Source organism: Platichthys flesus, chromosome 14, assembly GCF_949316205.1.
Source record: "Platichthys flesus chromosome 14, fPlaFle2.1, whole genome shotgun sequence".
Lineage (NCBI taxonomy): Eukaryota > Metazoa > Chordata > Actinopteri > Pleuronectiformes > Pleuronectidae > Platichthys > Platichthys flesus.
In genome coordinates this window covers 23,167,073-23,184,530 of record NC_084958.1, presented here as the reverse complement: position 1 = coordinate 23,184,530, position 17,458 = coordinate 23,167,073, and the positions used below count along the sequence as shown (strand labels likewise).

The window sequence follows — 17,458 nt, the reverse complement described above, 5'->3', positions numbered from 1 at the left end:
ACTGACTTTACACTTTCTGAATTATTTTATTTCTTATAAAATTCCTACAATACTAGGGCATTTTCTGACTGTTATTTGAGATTGGAATGCCTTACTCTTTAAAATCTTGCTATACCATGAAGTTAAGAATATTTATATATTGATATGCCTTACTATGATATTTTTATGCTTCACTATACCAAGCTCTCTACTATGACGTTATTGTTTTTTTAGCCAAGGCAGAAAACAGAATCATGTTTAAGCTTTTTCAGAGAAATCGTTTTTACAGAAAAACCAAAGAGACATTTTTGATAACATTTATTTCCTCCATGTTAGCACATAGAATATATTTATATACATATTGCTGGCTACAGCATCAAAAAAGAAATATCAGGAGCATAGAAAATGTTAAGCCACGATTAATAGTGTACATATGGACAGAACAGAAGATAATGATCTCCAGGAGATGAGGACAAACCAATTTTAAACTAGAATTATTCCAGTTAAAAGTAACTATACTCTGAAATTATAAGCAGGATTTCATATAGTACTCACACCGTATCACGTACTTATGGAATAGAAACAGTGAAAAGTCTGAGTCTGGTCGACCGTGTCATTGATTTACTGATTTGAAAATGTGATTTCGCTTAAGTGAATTTCCCCAAAAAAGAAACAAAAACATCATTGTCATATTGCATTACTCTGAGGAAGTGCAAAAATCTCTTCTTTACACAAGGGAAACAGAATAAGGAGCCACAGATACACACCTTTACTCATGCAGTTTAAAAACCAGAGATACAAACTGGAATGACATCAATTTTCTTTTCCACATAGCGGAAAACAAACTAAATTCACTGAAATCTTCACGGCTGGATGGACGAATATAAAAACAGTAAAAGAGAAGAGTCACGTGAAATGTGTCATGCACTTATGAGTAGGTTTCCAACAGTGTGTTAAAAACCAACACATTGAATCACTGGGATACGTGGAAGGTGCAGTGTGGTTCACGGTGTTTGACGTGATAAAGAAAAAGAGAAACTGAAACACAGACAGCTCCGCCTAGTGGCCACAGAGTTTAACATGATTACGGTTGTACATTGTACAAAACTAAAACTAACAGTCATCCAGAAGAGAACAGCTGAAATCCAATATTTGTGAATTCATTTACAATGTACATATCATGTGACGGGAGACATTTTATTTACATGTAGTGCAATGATGACGAAGAGACAACGTTCGATGCCGAAACTCGGAGGAGAACTGTGATAAAACAAGTGACACGGTGGCAGAGCGGTACGACGAAGGGTGACATGTTAGAGTGATGCGCTCGAAACATTTTCAAAACAAAGACAAGGTTAAGAAATCAGGGGTCGTGACAGGAAGTTTTCATAATATAATAATAATAAGAGTCACATTGTTCGCTCGAATACTTTAAAGAGTTCTGTGTTTCCAAAACCTGCAGAATCATATCAGGGCTTCACTTTAATAAAACGTGTTTGTTCATCAACACACACGTTGTCGGTTATTCATCCCAACACTCCACACACACACCTCCAGAAATACAAAATCTGCTGCTAGAAATATCCCATAATCGAAGCTGTGTAGTTGTGTAACTGAGACGGCGGCTGGACTTGTCCATCGTCACCATGCAGACCATAATTCAATATTCTCTTACTTTAATATCAAACCCTTTTTTCTGGATTTCAGAGCCAGGGCGAGCGACAGGTGAGAGAGCCTCACCAGCGCTGCTATTATTAGACTTTAACTTTCTGCATCTGTGAAACCAGGATTTATTGAGCATTTTGATTTCCTGTTGGTACAGAATGAAAAGCAACATCAATATATAGATCATAACGTACAGTTAGCATGTGCTATAGAACGGGCACACGGCACAAGTAGACCACCGGACTGAGAGTTCACTTTCCATTTACCACACAACGGATGTGACCACACAACCAGAAGCACAAACCAGAGCGGGTTGAGAAAAAGAAAAGGATCTGTACAGAGAAGCTGAATTATTTTACCTCCAGTCAATCTTCATAACTGAGGAAACAGTCAAACTTTAAAAGTGTCACACTTCTAAAAATCAAAACCTGGCAATTTGATTGCCGCATTGAGGAAGGAAAAAAAAAATAAATCCAAGCACCAAAGGTAGAAACAAGCGACCTCCATCTCAGGGAGAGGAATAGAAAAGATTGATTTGATCATTCACATTTGCATAATGTTTTATATTGGTCCATCCGTCTTCTTAATTTCTTTATTTGTTGTTTTCTTTTACCGCGATGAATGAAAAACAGACGATGGAACTATCAACATGCACGAAGAAGAGAAGCCGACAGCACGAGCAGGGAAAGCGTCTCGGAGCTTCACTCACACGTCAGGTTAAAAAAAGGAAAGAAGATGCATTTCGAGTGTTTATCATATTATAAAAATTACACTTACGACGCTCGGAAAACTATACAAAGCAAAGCCGGGACTGGGGGGGGGGGGTACACATATTTGGGCTGTTAACAAAATGAAATGTGCAAAAAAACGGTCAAATCATGGAACCTCTCTAAGATCCAGCTCAAGAAAGATTGTTCTACATTTTCCCAATTTAGAGCAACAAAAATTAATGATTTCACATTTTATTTTAATACCCGACTCATTAAAAGTTCTGTTTCTGTTAAAAAAAAAAAGAGGAAAAATTGCATAATATTAATTATAATATCAATAATAATACATGGAAGATATTTTTTGGCGGCGTCTTCTCAAGCCGAACTCGTGACCCTGTTTCCAATAAGCCTTGATTTTAGGTAGAAATGATAAAAGGTGCTTTTCACCTCAAGCGCCTCGTGAAAAGTGAAAAGAGAAACTTCGTGACCTCACGCAGCTTTTTGTAGTTTTTTCCAGGACTTTTTCTCTATGAAAGCAGAACTCGTTCAATGCAGCCGTAGTACTTACAGGGGGGGGGGGGGTTGCATTTACAGTAAGAAAAATGACTCTTTTAAAAAATTCAGGTAATAAAATGTCTTCTGTTAATGCTCATCTGTTACTACACACTTAAATAACACATTCTCTGACACAAGCTCAAAATTAGCACTTCAGTAAAAGGAAAAGAATAAAAACTCAAATAGAAACATAAAAGTCGGACGAGGTCTCGAACTCTCCGACGATCTGCTCGTGGTTCAGAGAAATCAACACGACGGGAACTTTAAATAACACAAACAGAAGCAGAGACTCGGGTCCACAGAGTTTTCAGGAAGGCAAGTATAGACGCAGGAAGGGGGGGGGGTGTGTGTGAGTGTGTTGTAGACACTGACTGACAGGCGACAGAGAGGGCGAGAGCCATTGGCGAGCTGTGGGGGGGGGTCAGAGAGGGCGGGGCTTGGTCGCTCATCTCTTCCGGCGGCAGGTTCGTTTGTGGTCGGCGTGCCAGTGCTCCTGCTGACACTTGATGGAGCAGTACGAGGTGTTCCAGCAGCAGTGGTACATGGCCTCCTCCTCACAGTTGTAACACTGAGGACGATATAAAATTAAGGTATGAGGCAAATTAGCGACATTAGGCATAATGGGGCATAACCTTACTTTAACACATTTTCCAGTCTCTGGTATGTAGATTGATTCTGCTTTTGCTTGAAATTGAATAACAACATATGTTTCTGTACAATCATTGCTATTCCATCATCACAGTATTTCAAATACAGCTTAATACCTCAAAAAAGGGGGTTTGAGACGAATTTGCGACATTCGTCAACAAGGGGTTAACTTATTTCAGGAGATTATCTGGAGTCCAGTCAGAAAGCAGCTACAGCCTAGAGCTTCACATAAAAAACTAAAAGACTGAATGAAGAGGTAATTCTCTCTCTTCTGTTAAGTGCCTGGACCATGTATGAAGTCGAGGACCGTGTGTGTGTTCGTTGAGGAACTCACCCACTGTTTCTTCTTGGTCTGGGAGATGAGCTGTTTGTGTTGGGCCACCAGCTTCTTCACCTCCTCCACCAGCTCCTCTTTACACTTCTCCTTCACCTGCTTACACTTCCTCTCCATCTCCGCTTGAGATCCGGCCACCGCCTTCGTCACCGCCTGGCGCTTCTCCTCCTCCATCTCTGCACGGAGCTGAAGCCACAGGACACGCTGGGTTTTTATCTGAGGCAGGTTCAGAACCCATCCCGGGGCCGAGCAAGGCACTATCACGTTTATCAGTAAATACAAACGCACCTTTTCCAGAGCTTCTCGGACGACCCTCTCCGTTTCCCTCTTGTTGTCGGCCTTCATCATCTCCTTGACGTCGTTGAAGACCTTGGTGTATTTCTCGTGGCACATGTTCTGGCAGGCGCCGTCGCTGCTGGTCTGGGTTCCGCGGTGCAGCGTGCGAGGCGACCCCCCGCTGGCCTTCTTGGTCTGCGTCGACACCGACAGCTTCTCCGGCTGCTGCGGCGCCGAGGACACGGGGATCTCCTGGCTGGAGCTCACCGCCTCCATCTCGGGCTCCGGGTCCTGGAGGAGCAGGAAGGGGAGAGAGAGACAAACCCAAACTTCTAAGTGTCTCAGAGATGATGATACAATGAAATAGAACATTTATAACAAGCTTCGGTAAAGAATGAGAAGAACTAAACGACAAAATGTCATTAAAATCACTTCAGTACTTTTTGAGGAGTCCTGTTAAATAACTAACGAACAAATGATGACCAATGAAAACAACCTGTGGACCTAAATATTTACCGTTGGATTGTTGACAAACAAACTTACACTGGCTTCCTCTTTGGGCTCAACCATTTGAGACCGACGGCTCTTCTTCGCCTTGGGCTCCTGACTGCCCTTGAGCTGGAGGAGACGAAGAAAAGGTCAAATTTAAATAACAATTTGTCTCTACATTCTTCAAAACTCTTGTGAGAATCCACTTTGACTCTTTGTGTCGCTGCTTCACATTGGATCGGTTCCTCGGTTCATCAAAGTAATTTAATAAACGTTAAAGTTTAGGTGTTTTTTCAAAAAGTGTTTCAAAGGCGATGGGTCAGTGCTTTCCTGGGTGTTCATTGGTTGGTATCCCAGCAGCCAGTAGCCAGGTGGACAAACCAGTCTCCTAATGGTGCGAAGGCTTGTTCTGCTTGTTTTGAGTGATGCAAGATCTTGAGGACGGATTCAAGCGAGAGGCGAGACTCTTCAGATACGATCATCTGAACTGTCTGCAGGTTGAATCATCACTGAGATACTGATTAAGATGTTTGGGTGTGTCCTTAGACCCCAGGTAATATTTAAATCTATTAATACTAATCTCTTAATTGAAGGAAATGAGTTAATGTGACTCAATGTGGCAGTTTGGTCACCAGATGGCACTAGAAGACTCAAGTGGAAACCACCACATGAACTGGGAGCTTTGTTTTGTTTCAGCTTTCTGTGTTTCCAGTGAAACCTCGTGACCGGACTCACATGTCGGACCTGCTCGTTGCTCGTGGACGAGATGCTCGACTCGGCTTCGTCTGTCCGCTGTGGTCTGTCTGGTCTGTCTGGTCTGTCGGGCCTCGCGGCGCCTCCACCACCTCCACCGCCCTCCTCTTCCTCCTCCACCACATCGTCCTCCTCCTCCTCCTCCTCCACTTCCTGCAGCGGCTGCTGCTGGCTCTGGCTCTGTTGATGGTGCGGCAGGCTGCTTTCCTCCATCTTTGTTTTCCAGTAGCGTCCCTCCCTCAGGAAACGCTGGTAGACCTCAAGCTCCTCGCACGCCTTCTTCCAACCACTGCTGCGCTTCACCTGCAGCTGCTGGACACTCACCTTGATGTCCTGTATGTTGTCTGCAGGAATCCAGGCTCTGCAGAGGACAAGCACAATACAAGTATCAGCAGTGCAACACTTTACAATGTGTGTCAGTCCTGCTGACTGGACTGGAACTGTTCTGTGATGTGTTGTGTTGTGTTCTGTGTTGTGTTGTGTTCTGTGTTGTGTTCTGTGTTGTGTTCTGTGTTGTGTTCTGTGTTGTGTTCTGTGTTGTGTTCTGTGTTGTGTTGTGTTCTGTGTTGTGTTCTGTGTCGTGTTCTGTGTCGTGTTCCATGTGGGCTGACCTCTGGTGCTGGTGTCCGAAGAAGCGCACGTCCACCTGGTTGTCCTCCCGCTGCAGGACTTTGGCCGGCCAGTAGCCAAAACCCTTCATCTTCGCCCAGACCAGGTCATGACTGGGGCTCTGCCAAGGTAACACACAAACAGACACACAAACAGACACACAAACCTGTTAGATTTCTAACAAGAAAACTATATCAGACTTGTTTTTCATGCCAACTATTACATTTATTATTTCCAGATTCTTGCATGAATTTATGCATATAAACCTTACTACTATAACACTACAATTGCATCTTACAACTGCTTCCATGCACCTGTTGTTCTAGAAAACATCAATAAGAAATTGAGATGGAGCTGAAGTGGGGCACTAGGCCTTTACTCACACAGGGGTAACAGAACCAGTTGTCGGGCCGGGCGTTCGACAGGTAGAAGCAGTTCTTACACAACAACAACTCGTTCAACTGGAAGAGTGAAGGGGGGGGGGGGCGGGACGACACATTCAAAATAAGTCATCAACTCAGAAACTCAATGTCACTGCTGTGAACGGTGCAGGAAATAAAACCGATGAGACGCTGGTACCTCGTGACATGTGTCGCTGAAGAGCAACCGGGCGATCTCTGCCTGGTCGCTGTGAACTGCACACAAGGAAACACACCCTTACTAATGAAGTCACACGGAAATACACATCATGTCACCTGCACAGCTTTGACTCACCTCCATACAAGATGGAAGTGTTGTGAACAATCAGCTGAGCGTCTGCTTTGAACTCATCAAAGTTCTTATACTTTCCCTCAGACAGGTTCTGAAAGAGAGACACACCGACAGACCCGTGAGGACATCCAGAGGTAGACAGAGATCTGGGCTCATGCTGAGTTTGTTTTCTCTAGTAAAGGGCGACTACTTTATTCCTGCATTTACCCAAATTGTGACCAAGTACTTAATTTACCTGATCTGCAGAGGGTAACAGTCTTGTATTAGGGAAAGAACTTCAAGCATAGACTGTAAATAAAGATGGACGACGCGTCTCCACTTCCTCCCAATATCCAGAAATGGAGACAAAATATCCAGGACACGAACGCTGCCATCTGGCACCGCTGACGTCACTTGGAGTCTGTGTAGTAGTGATGAGGGGATGGAGATTTTTAGTTCGATCCCCGTCCCATCCAAAACACAGAAGAGGCGGGTTTATGAGCCAGCCACCAGGGGGGGGCGATCAGGCCGGTTGGCCTCACTTTTGGTGAGCCACTATATTGTCTATCTTTATATACAGTCTATGACTTCAAGTATTTTGGTAGCATTTGGACACAAAGCCAGATTTGAACTTGTGTGCCCGCATACGCCCCAGCCCGCCCACACAAACACACACACACACACAACAACACGCACACACACACAAACATCCAAACACACAGTTGGAGAATATTTTGAGGCGTTACGATTGGTGTAATATAAAGTTATGTTTTCTAAAGTGAATATCGGGAATTGTCTGAAAGGCCAAGGGACTGTTCTTATGATAAAAAAAGAATAAAAAATAAATTAATCAATAAATATGTAAACAGTAAAAAAACAAAAAAAACAGTTAGCCCCTTAAATGAGGGCGGAGCTTGAAGAGGGGACACTTGGCTGTTACCTCTTGGATGTTGGACACGTCCAGTGCAGTGTGGATCAGCCGTCTGTACATGGGATGTTTAATGTCTTTGCCTTTCTTGTTCAGGTCCACTGCCTGCAATGCGGACAAATTAATATTCCCTGGTTCAAGTCAAGTTTTTTGAATAACTGCGTCACCTCATTACATAGGGAGGAAGTTTGACGAGTTGAAGGGGGGGAGAAACAAATGTTGGTTCTCACCCGCTCCTTCATGCGCTGGACGATGAAACGCAGATATTTACACATGTCCTGTTTGTTCAGGTTCTTCTTTTTACTGCCCTGCAGGAAGGAAGGAGGGAAGTTCAGAATCATGCCACTTCTGACCTGACCTTATGAGCCAAATAATCAGATACACAGACACACTAACAATATTAATAAAGACTTATTACAGCCCATTACAGGAACGGAGTGTCCTCATAAGTAACAACAATATATCAAAGGGTTAAGTACGGGTACAGAAGTCGTCTGCTAACAGGTAGATAAGCTGAAGACACAAGAGTCAGTTTATAATGTCATTTAAGCACCAAAACCTTTAGTAGGGGAAGTAAAATGAAAAGTATCAAAGCTGTCTGGAATGGACACTCCAACAACTGTCAAGCCAAATTAGTTCAAACTTGTTTTTGGGAAAAGTTCCAACCCTATTTCACATCTCACTTACGATGCTTATTTCTAATAACATCAACTTGTGTTAATCCTCTCATACTAAACCCAACGCTAACCTTTATACTCCAAATGTACAAAACCACTAGTCATTAAATCAATAGGCATAATGGAGCATTAGGAGTGAACACACTTTCTAGTTTGACCACCTACCCTGCAGGCGACGCACTGCCAGTGCGATCCTCCATCTCTGGGCTTACACTCGTCCGACAGACACTTGAGATGGTAGACTCGGAAGCAGTTGTCGCACGTGAGGATGTCGCCCGGTAGGTGACACTCGAAGCAGTACCAGTCGTGGCTTTCTGCCTCCCAGTCCTGCAGGGAAGAGACAGCACACATTTGGGTTACCCCCCCTCCAACCTGCCAGCCACAGCAGGGGAGGAAACAATATTTTTCTGTCTGCCATTATCGATTAAACCTAACTCTCAGATTTAATGTCCGGGCACCGAGGAAGTGTCCCTGAAGGTGTTGGGTTCCATGCTCAACTCAACAAAGGAGAGAAGAGGTCATAACTCCACCAAGGTCCAACAGAACGGTCCAATCAAGTTGCACCAACACTTCACAAACTATCAATCAATATGTCTGACTTTAAAAGAAAATCCAGATCCATGAACTACAGTGGGAATCAGAGAAAATGTCAATAAATGCTCTAATCACACATCGTTAAAGAAAGTGAGAAAATAAATCCAGGATCTGCCTCCTGATCCAGATGTTTCATGGAAATCAACTCTGTCATTTTCCCTGTTGACAAACAAGCAAACCAACCAACACCAAACTAACAGAACTTCCAGGGTGGAGATTTAAACCATGAATAAAAATGTGTGTTCTTCTGGGTCAATACACGTCTGGGATTTTGGGACTCGCTCTCTGCAGCGTAAATTCAAGGAAACAGCACAGAGACGGAAAGCACCACTAAAAATCCTTCTACTTATCAACCTGTCAAGAGTCCAACTCCTCCCACTCACAGTCTGGACCCACTCAGTGGGGGAGAGCAGACGAGTCGTGGCCAGAACAGAACAGAACTTTGGACTCTTCCTTGATCCTTTCTCCATGTGGTTCTGTGCCGTAGCTCGAGGACACTAAGATCATCTTTGAACAGAACGTGCACTCCTAAACTTTGTTCTTGCACAATTGTGACCAGGGTAGATAATTATCAGATAAAAGTCTTAGTGCAGTTTATTTAGCAAATACAGTTATCATTGTATTTATGTCTATATCATCTCATGAACACCTTACACACTTTATTTATTTATAGGTGAAGATTATAGCTTCTGACGTGCACAATTTAAAGCAAACTGGCATTGAAGCGGCTCCTAGTTGTAGAAACACCACAGACTCATCAAGCTGTATTCTTTTATTCTGCTTATATTCATTCTCCATTTGATGCTGGAATTAAATAAACAAATGATCGTATCTTAGCTCATCAGCAGAACACATGTTTTACTCCAAGTGAACCAACAAGGGGCTTTTGTTTCCAGCGAAGTCGAAAGTTAATCCTTGACTGTCCCTCATTCAGATCAATTCTTACTACTCGGAACTGCACTGCAAACAGAACTTGCCCTTAACCCATAGCCTAACTCACACTGTGTGTTTGCATTCCTGTAATGCAAAGTACCACACGCTACGTGGGAGTGGCCGTGGTCAGATCACATTCCCACTCTCGAGGTTCATTTGGGGACAAAGAGTGTGAATACAGTAGAACATCTGTGTTCACAAATCCCCAAACGAACCAAAGAGAAGAAGGAACATTTACCAGGGGCAGAATTTAAATTCCCTCCACAGATGCCTCAGATGACTTCTGTACTTTTCAGAGTGTAACAGACTCTTCACCCACACAAACGCTCGACATTACAGAGACGGTGCTTGTGTTCTGCCGAGGGTCGAGAGCCGCTTCACTGTTGTGAAAGACAAGTGGCCGACTTCAAAAGGCTGGAGCCCTCTGAGCCCAGGACACGCATCTGCTTTCAGCTAAACACGTTTCCACAACAGCGTGGACAGAATCCGGCCCCAGCTCGACAGACATCGTTACAGCAACATGATGTTTGAAAACTGTCTTTGTGGCTTGTGATTGGGGGGTGGGGGTGGTGGTGGTGGTGGTGGTGGGGGGGTTAAAAGCTTGACATGGTCGTGTCAAGCTGAGCTACGTCACAGCGCCGAGCGAGTCCGACCATCATGTGACTTCTATCAACCGACACAAAACAACCCTGAAGCAAACACACTGCTTCACTTGTAGTCTGATGTATTCTTAAAACTCATGCTACGCTGTTATTATGAATTCTCTTTTGCATATTTTACATCACACTTTACTTCGGCTTGTTTCAATTTGCTGAATTTGTGCGTGTACACCTTGCGCACACACAAACACTAACTCAGCAAATTAAATACTAAATGGAAATTTTTACTAATAACGCTCAGTGATTTTCAACATTTCCTCAGATGTGAAAAGGAATACACAACAGCACATTATGATGTTGTCTCATAATCGCTCCCACCACCCAGATCCTGAAGCATGATTCATGTTACACTTGCTCAACAGTGTGAACCAGCATCTCTCCTTCAACGTGTGTAAAATGCTTTTGACGGCAAACCCTGCACCCGATCCCACTCCACTAACGTCACAATCCATTTAGAAGCTCGTAGAGAAATCAAGATTCAAAACAACGTCACAGAGGAGAGTGAAATGTGTTTGATGGGTTAGTAAATAAAGTGTTGAGTTAGTTAGACTCTCTAACTCAAATCATGTCAATTTTCATGCATCACAAATTCCCAGATGTAAATTAGTTTACCAATCTATTTATGTAAAAAGAAAATACGAATTTAGGGAATTTATTCATAGGCAACGTAATAATTTAACTTGGGAAAAAACTGGATTTGATCCAATCTGGCGTGAGACAGAGCATTTTAAACTTCATGATGGGTGAGCAAACACCCCGGTTAACTGTTTGAGGATCAAATATTCCTGAGGTCAACTCAAGGACGCAGCACATGTCAGTTGAACTGAATCCAGGCACCTACAGAGGGAGAGTTAGCCTCCATCTAACAACTGCTTTATTCTAGTCTCCCCACTGAGTGACTTCTAAAAGAAAACACAAAAACACAACACAAACAAAGAACAGTCTGCTGTGTTACTAAGCAGCAAGCATGGGGAAAACTAAAAGAGCACAACCACACAAAGTACAACTACCTCCGCCCACCTCCACCCTCCACCAATGATTGAAAATGAAGACGCATGCCAGACAGAGGTTAAGATCACAGTTTTGATAATCAAGTAAGAGGTCTTTTTTTCATTACTTTCATCTCTTATCACTTCCGCAAGAAACCTGATACGTTTTCACCTTGTGTGATAATTGTATTCAAGTACAGGGAGGAAGCATTCCATACTACAAGATGAGGATTTTTCTCACCAATGGCCCAGAAGGCTTATCATTTCATTGTATACAGCCCACAACCTTTACACTAGCCAAAACGTAGTGAATGCTGTTTAACTTCAGGAGTCTGCATAAGAAGATTCACTCAAATCCCTGTTTGCACTGCATGTGGCAGAACTGTTTCTCACACAATGATGTTAGTTGAGAGGAGGGAGGAAAGAACGAAGGGATCAAATGAAGAACAAACCCTGACTTAAGAAATAACAATGCAGCCCTTACCTTGCTTCCCTCAGCTTTCGGCTCCTGCTATTGAAAGTGATTCAGAGAGAAGTGTTTAACAATATGGACTGGAACCATTGTTTTAAGGGCCTGAGTAGTTCATGTTAGACTTACAAAATGAATGTTAACTCTACCAGCTTTATACCCGTAACAACCTGGACTTTTCTATCTCTGCTGATTGGCTATTTTTAGTTTTCTTGGAAATAAACCGAAAATACTAAATAAAAAGTATAACTTAACTATCAACTGTAGTGACACATGCATTTTTTCTATGTGTTGTTGAAAAATATTAAGTGTTTGTTGTTGCTCATGGTTAATAACCTGATTATTTGGGAATGAACTTGGCATTTCCTCCCCCGGTAGCCAGTAGCCTTCCTGCTCAATGCCGGCCTTTGAGCCCTTGCAGCCAACCGTGAGGGTCTCGACCACCAGGCCGTCCTTAACAGCCAGGCTCAGCTGTCTGGCAGTCTCCTTAGGGTGCATACTATAAACACGACTCAGGTACCTGCGGGGGTGAGAGGGGAGAAGAAAGGTCACAATTAGTGACAAAGGCTGTATTCAATCCCAGAAGCTCATCCCTTTGTGTGAGTGCAGCAGGTTGAACGGTTGTTTCTAAGTAAAGTAAGAAATCTGTGAAAATGTCCAAAGGTCCTAAAAATCTTTCTTGGCCCATTCCCCATCTTTCCAATAAGTATTGTGGAAACAAGCTCAGTAGTTTTTTCCTAATCCTGCAGACAGGACGAGATACTGTATATTGGTATAATTTAAGTTTCCCAATTTGGGACAGAGCATTTGTTTATTGCTCTCCAAAAACGTGATCAGGGCTACATGTGGTGTTTGAAAATATCAAAGCAATCAAAGGAGGTTTTTAACATCATCTCTCGAGCACCTACATTTCTCAGCGTGGGAGCAAGTGGGATTCAAATAATGGCTCACTGGATTCCCCCCCAACTGCATGCTGACTGGCAGTGAACCTCACCAGGCAAGGTCATGTGTCCTCTACTGTGCCAGACAGCCAGTGAACAGACCATGTCAAGGAGTCAGGTGAGTCTGTATTTACTCCTGAGTCACAAATTTAGGCAGATGGAAGCTCAGACAGGAGGTTTGAAGATGAAGAAAGCAGAGTTGCCATACCAGCCTCTCATTACCAACAAAACATTAACTTGGAAGTAAGATTTCTGTGTACATCTTCCAGTCCTTTCTGGAACTGGTTCTCCCCATCAACCTCATCTGTTCTCCCCTCAGGTTCATATTATTGTGGTGTTCATAAACGATGAAAATTACGTAGGGTTGAAATTAATTATTTTATGTTTTAATAGCTGGTTTTTCAATGAATTGAATTTAAATATTTCCTGTTAGGATTTCTTTGTGGCAAAGATTTGTCTGGTTTCTGTTCTTCATCGGCACAGGTCAGATGAATATACCTTCAGAGGTATCTTACAACAATAAGCTTCTGAAATGATTGTATAATTGGTTTCAAGTCGTCTGACTGCTGTGGCCTCCCTGTACGAGTAAATCACATTAACTCCAAGAGGGGACGGTTAATTACTCCCCTCAGCCTCACTCTGTTTCTACAGAAGCAATCTCAACAACCCTCTTAGCCACCGAGCCTGTTGGTGAAACTAAGCTACAGCGGAATAGGACAGGGCTGAGGTGCTGCAGGGAGAGGGATGGAGGGGGAGAGAGAGAGAGAGGGAGGGATGGAGGGAGAAAGGGAGAGCTACCCGTTGCATGTCGCTGCTTTCTGTTGCCATGACAAGGCACCAGCTCCCAAGGTGCTCGCCAGCTCATCGTACGAGACGTGCCAAGTGTCTCCTCTAGAATCTGCTCCATCCGCCAAATGACCGGGAGTGCGTGAGCAGTGAGGTCTGCCGCAGATGATTGGTCTTCAATTTGCATAGTTTGTACAATGTGAGATTCTCTCCATGGATCAAATCATGATCCGTCATGAGCCCAACCTGCTGCACGTTCTGTCTCCTCCATGTTGGCACATGTGACAGGGACCAAGCGGCGTCATCCATCTTTAAAGTAAAACATTTCTTCCATGATCTGCATAGTGGTCAATTATTAAAGCAGCCAGCTATGACTATATAGAGTCAAGTCCATGTAAAAGGCATGTTTGTGTGTGAAGCCCTTTTCTCTCCTCAGGTAATCACCTGGAACATGTGACTAGGAAGTCATCTACTTTAACAGGCTCAAAGAACGGTCACCTGGATGAAAGGGTAGTGGGTTATTGAAATTAAAAGGTACCACAAACGTTAAATACCAAGCTACTATCCACCCTAGATGTCCAACAAAATGCATTAAGTGGTTTTGCAGCAACAAACAAAATCCAATTCACCTCATTCGTTCTGAGCTGTTTAAATAAAACTCAAGATACAGCTTTGTTTGTTTTTTTATCTCTGCAGACAAACTGAGTGCCAAGAATGAATTATAAAAAAAAAAAATTTAATTAGTGTGAACCAACCCTTTAAAGACTCATTAAACAGTGTGTTGTGAATATATATATATATTATCAGACTGGCAGTATATGCTGTGAACGTACTTGGAGATCCTGTCCATATTTGCGATTTGTTTCTGGTTGCGGATGACCTCAATGGACGCCCACACATACTGGACCACCTTGGGGTCTGCCTGCCTCTTCTTCACCACACGTGACATGATTTCCTTATTCATGACGACTGTGGGGAAACAAAGACAACATTTTAATCAACAGTTGCATGTTGTTTTTCTTCTCATGAATGCAAATATAAAAGGCTTCATCTACACTACTCCATTGATAGTTTTACTGCAGGTATGTTTACGCCCGCCATCTCCACTACTCGGTGTTTGAATATCTTGAAATGCCATTTTACGCAGTCTTAATACTTAAGAAGACGCTTTCATACATCGCAGCCAATCACAAACCAGAAGAATGCTTAGGGCCTTTTTATACGCCAGATTATGTTTGGCTTTCGTGCAGTCGAAGAGGCAGATGATAAGATTTGTCGAGGGAAGATGTTCGTCTTCACACGTTTCTCATGAGCATGTGAACTGTGATTTAGGGTGAAAATAATAACAAGTGACGCACTTGATCCTGGGAGCAAAGCCAACAGGCACAACTCCACTGGTCAGAGTGGAGGATTCTTAAAGGGATGGCTCTACTCAGCAGTATGTCGATAGAGGGGGGGTGAAGTGTTTGAGTCCACAAAACAAAAGAGATCAGCATGTCCACTGGCAGCAGAGTCATGAGATTATGAATTCTGGGATTTGCTGATGTACACAACTAATTGCATTGGATTAAAGTCCCCTCTTCTGTCTCGCGTGTAGCAAGTGTGTGTGTGTGTGTGTGTGTGTGTGTGTGTGTGTGTGGTGGGGGGGTGTCACGGTGCCAGGCCAGCCCCCCCCACTCGATGACAGCAGGACCTGCTCTCCAATAGCCAGCGTGCTCCCCACTCAATTAGGGAAGGTGCGCGTCACGGGAGGTCAATTAAGACACGCTGAGGTTTCACGGCTCCAAACGTAAACAAAGAGACTAACCCGCGCTGCCGTGGACCCCTCGAGCACCCTGACAGCTCCCCAGGGCATCAAACCCACAGCAGCGACCTCACCCCCTGGTTTGAATGCCCATTTAAAACAACTGTGACAGTGAGGGGGTGTCACGGAGAAACCATCAAAAAGCCCGTAGCCCCGCCGGACACGGATGAGATGAGACCCAACGGTCGAGGTGTCCCCGGGGAAGGACACCCCGCGTGTCCACCATGTGACACAAACCTCCACGAGCAAGCTGTGACTTAGAAGACACACGAGACACACCTGGTGACAAAGAGTCGAGCAGGGCCACGGGCTCTGCCAGGGGACTAGCTCCATGTAGCTAGCGACTAGCAAGCTAGCTAACATCAAAAGCGTAACCAGACGAGGGGGGGGGGGGTTGTCCGTCCCTGTGTCACTTACACCGGACAGTCGGTGACGTTTTCGTATATTTAATTAAAACATAAAAACCCAAACACGCACTGGAGGTTAATGAGCGACTGGCACGCAGGCTGTCGCGGTGCGCTCATTCGTGAGCGATGCTAGCGGGCTGCTACGTCGCTAGCCTCCGCTGGCGGACCAGAGAACTTCGCCAACTTGACAGCGAACACAAACAAGAACCACAACCGCGACGACGACTCGTTAGTACCGGGGGCACGCGCGGGACTCTGCCCGCCGCTGCGAGGGACCGTTAGCTAACTGGCTAACTGGCTAACTGCTCGTTTGTTTTGGAGGGCGCCATGTTCACGGTCCTCCATCACGGGATAAGCTAGGGCTATGCTAGGCTAACGGTGCTAGCTCCCGTAGTTGCTGGGCTAGCTAGCCCCGCCGGAGCTCGTGAGCGGTACAATAGAATAACGGAGAGAAGTGGAACCCACCTTGGTCACGGGGTCACCGACACGCGGCTCTGCAGGGAACCCGTGAAGGACGAGAGGCGAGGCCGCTTACATCGGTGCTCCTCGGGCTCGTTGAGGCTGCGGAAGGCGGAGTGTGTGTCTGTGTGTGTGTCGTGTGGCAGCCGGCCACAGGGCAGCAGCGGCTGGGAGGTAAACACACCCGACTGGGCCGAGCCACAGGGAGAGCTCCAGCGGGGGAGTCCGACTCGCAGCAGCCGACAGCCCGGCACGCAGCAACCGTGGCCACGCCGCCGATCCTACACGTCACAGGCCGACTCGCTGGTTGTGTGGGAAGTGGCGCTGTGCATGGGCGGATGAACCACCAAGGAGGGCCCCGGGGCAGGACCTCCACCGAACATCCTTCTGCCAATATTGCTGCTTTCGGACATTCACTGAGCTCCGGGGACTCTCCGCAGGTTCTCCGGAGGGAGGCGTGTGGATGTGGGGTTGGGAACCTTCAGTTTCTCCGCCCGGCCCCCCCTGTAGAAATGCCACGTTCCGTTACACCGCGGTGCTTTCGACCACCGAGCAGCAGGTTGCAGCTGGAGCGCCCCCTAGTGTTGACATTTCAACTCAGGAGGTCAGGGAAACCTCGCCACCCCTGATTTGGAAATCCAGGAGGACCCCTGTGCAGAGATGGGCAAAAATACATAATATTTTGATACCCCTCAAATTAATGTATTAAGATAAAATACTGGTGCCACAAAATGTAACAAAATACAATACATGTATTTTCTATTTAAAATATAGGAAATACTTTTTCTTGATTTTCCGTTTTCTCAATTTGGTATAGCAGAGATTTCAGGTTTGGGCTAAATAATGTACACAAAGCTCTGGTGAACCCCACAAAAAGGAAGAACAGTCACAGAATGTCAGTGTAACTAAGCAAAGCTATTAAAAGACAAAAACTTGATTGATGATGTATATATATATTTTTATTGATGGGACTTAACAGCCCATAAACTTTGGCTGTGTATCAACAAGAGAAATGGTTTAATCCAACATGGCAAAACTCAGCAGAAAGTCCAGAGAGGTTGTAAGAAGAAGAAGAAAAACCCAGCGGGGGGGATTCATTCACAG

General features: G+C 44.6%; 1 protein-coding gene across 8 annotated transcripts; it reads right to left on the bottom strand.

Moving 5' to 3' along the window:
- Window positions 1-282: 282 nt before the first annotated feature.
- Window positions 283-16,878, bottom strand: zmynd11 (zinc finger, MYND-type containing 11). Of its 8 annotated transcripts, none has more exons than XM_062403722.1 (16): window positions 16,361-16,878; window positions 14,518-14,653; window positions 12,294-12,477; window positions 11,973-11,999; window positions 8,479-8,640; window positions 7,867-7,944; window positions 7,649-7,741; window positions 6,733-6,820; window positions 6,598-6,653; window positions 6,402-6,479; window positions 6,021-6,139; window positions 5,401-5,770; window positions 4,684-4,785; window positions 4,180-4,458; window positions 3,892-4,077; window positions 283-3,477 (listed from the first exon to the last, which is right to left on the bottom strand). In XM_062403722.1, the coding sequence occupies exons 2-16, from the start codon at window positions 14,646-14,648 to the stop codon at window positions 3,355-3,357; spliced, it is 2,076 nt and encodes a 691-aa protein (XP_062259706.1). In that variant the 5' UTR covers window positions 14,649-14,653; window positions 16,361-16,878; the 3' UTR covers window positions 283-3,354. The 8 variants fall into 8 exon arrangements, with proteins under 8 accessions (XP_062259706.1, XP_062259705.1, XP_062259704.1 ...); XM_062403721.1 differs by having other exon boundaries at window positions 5,392-5,770; window positions 11,973-11,996; window positions 16,361-16,877; XM_062403720.1 differs by having other exon boundaries at window positions 5,392-5,770; window positions 16,361-16,876.
- Between the last annotated feature and the right edge of the window lie 580 nt (window positions 16,879-17,458).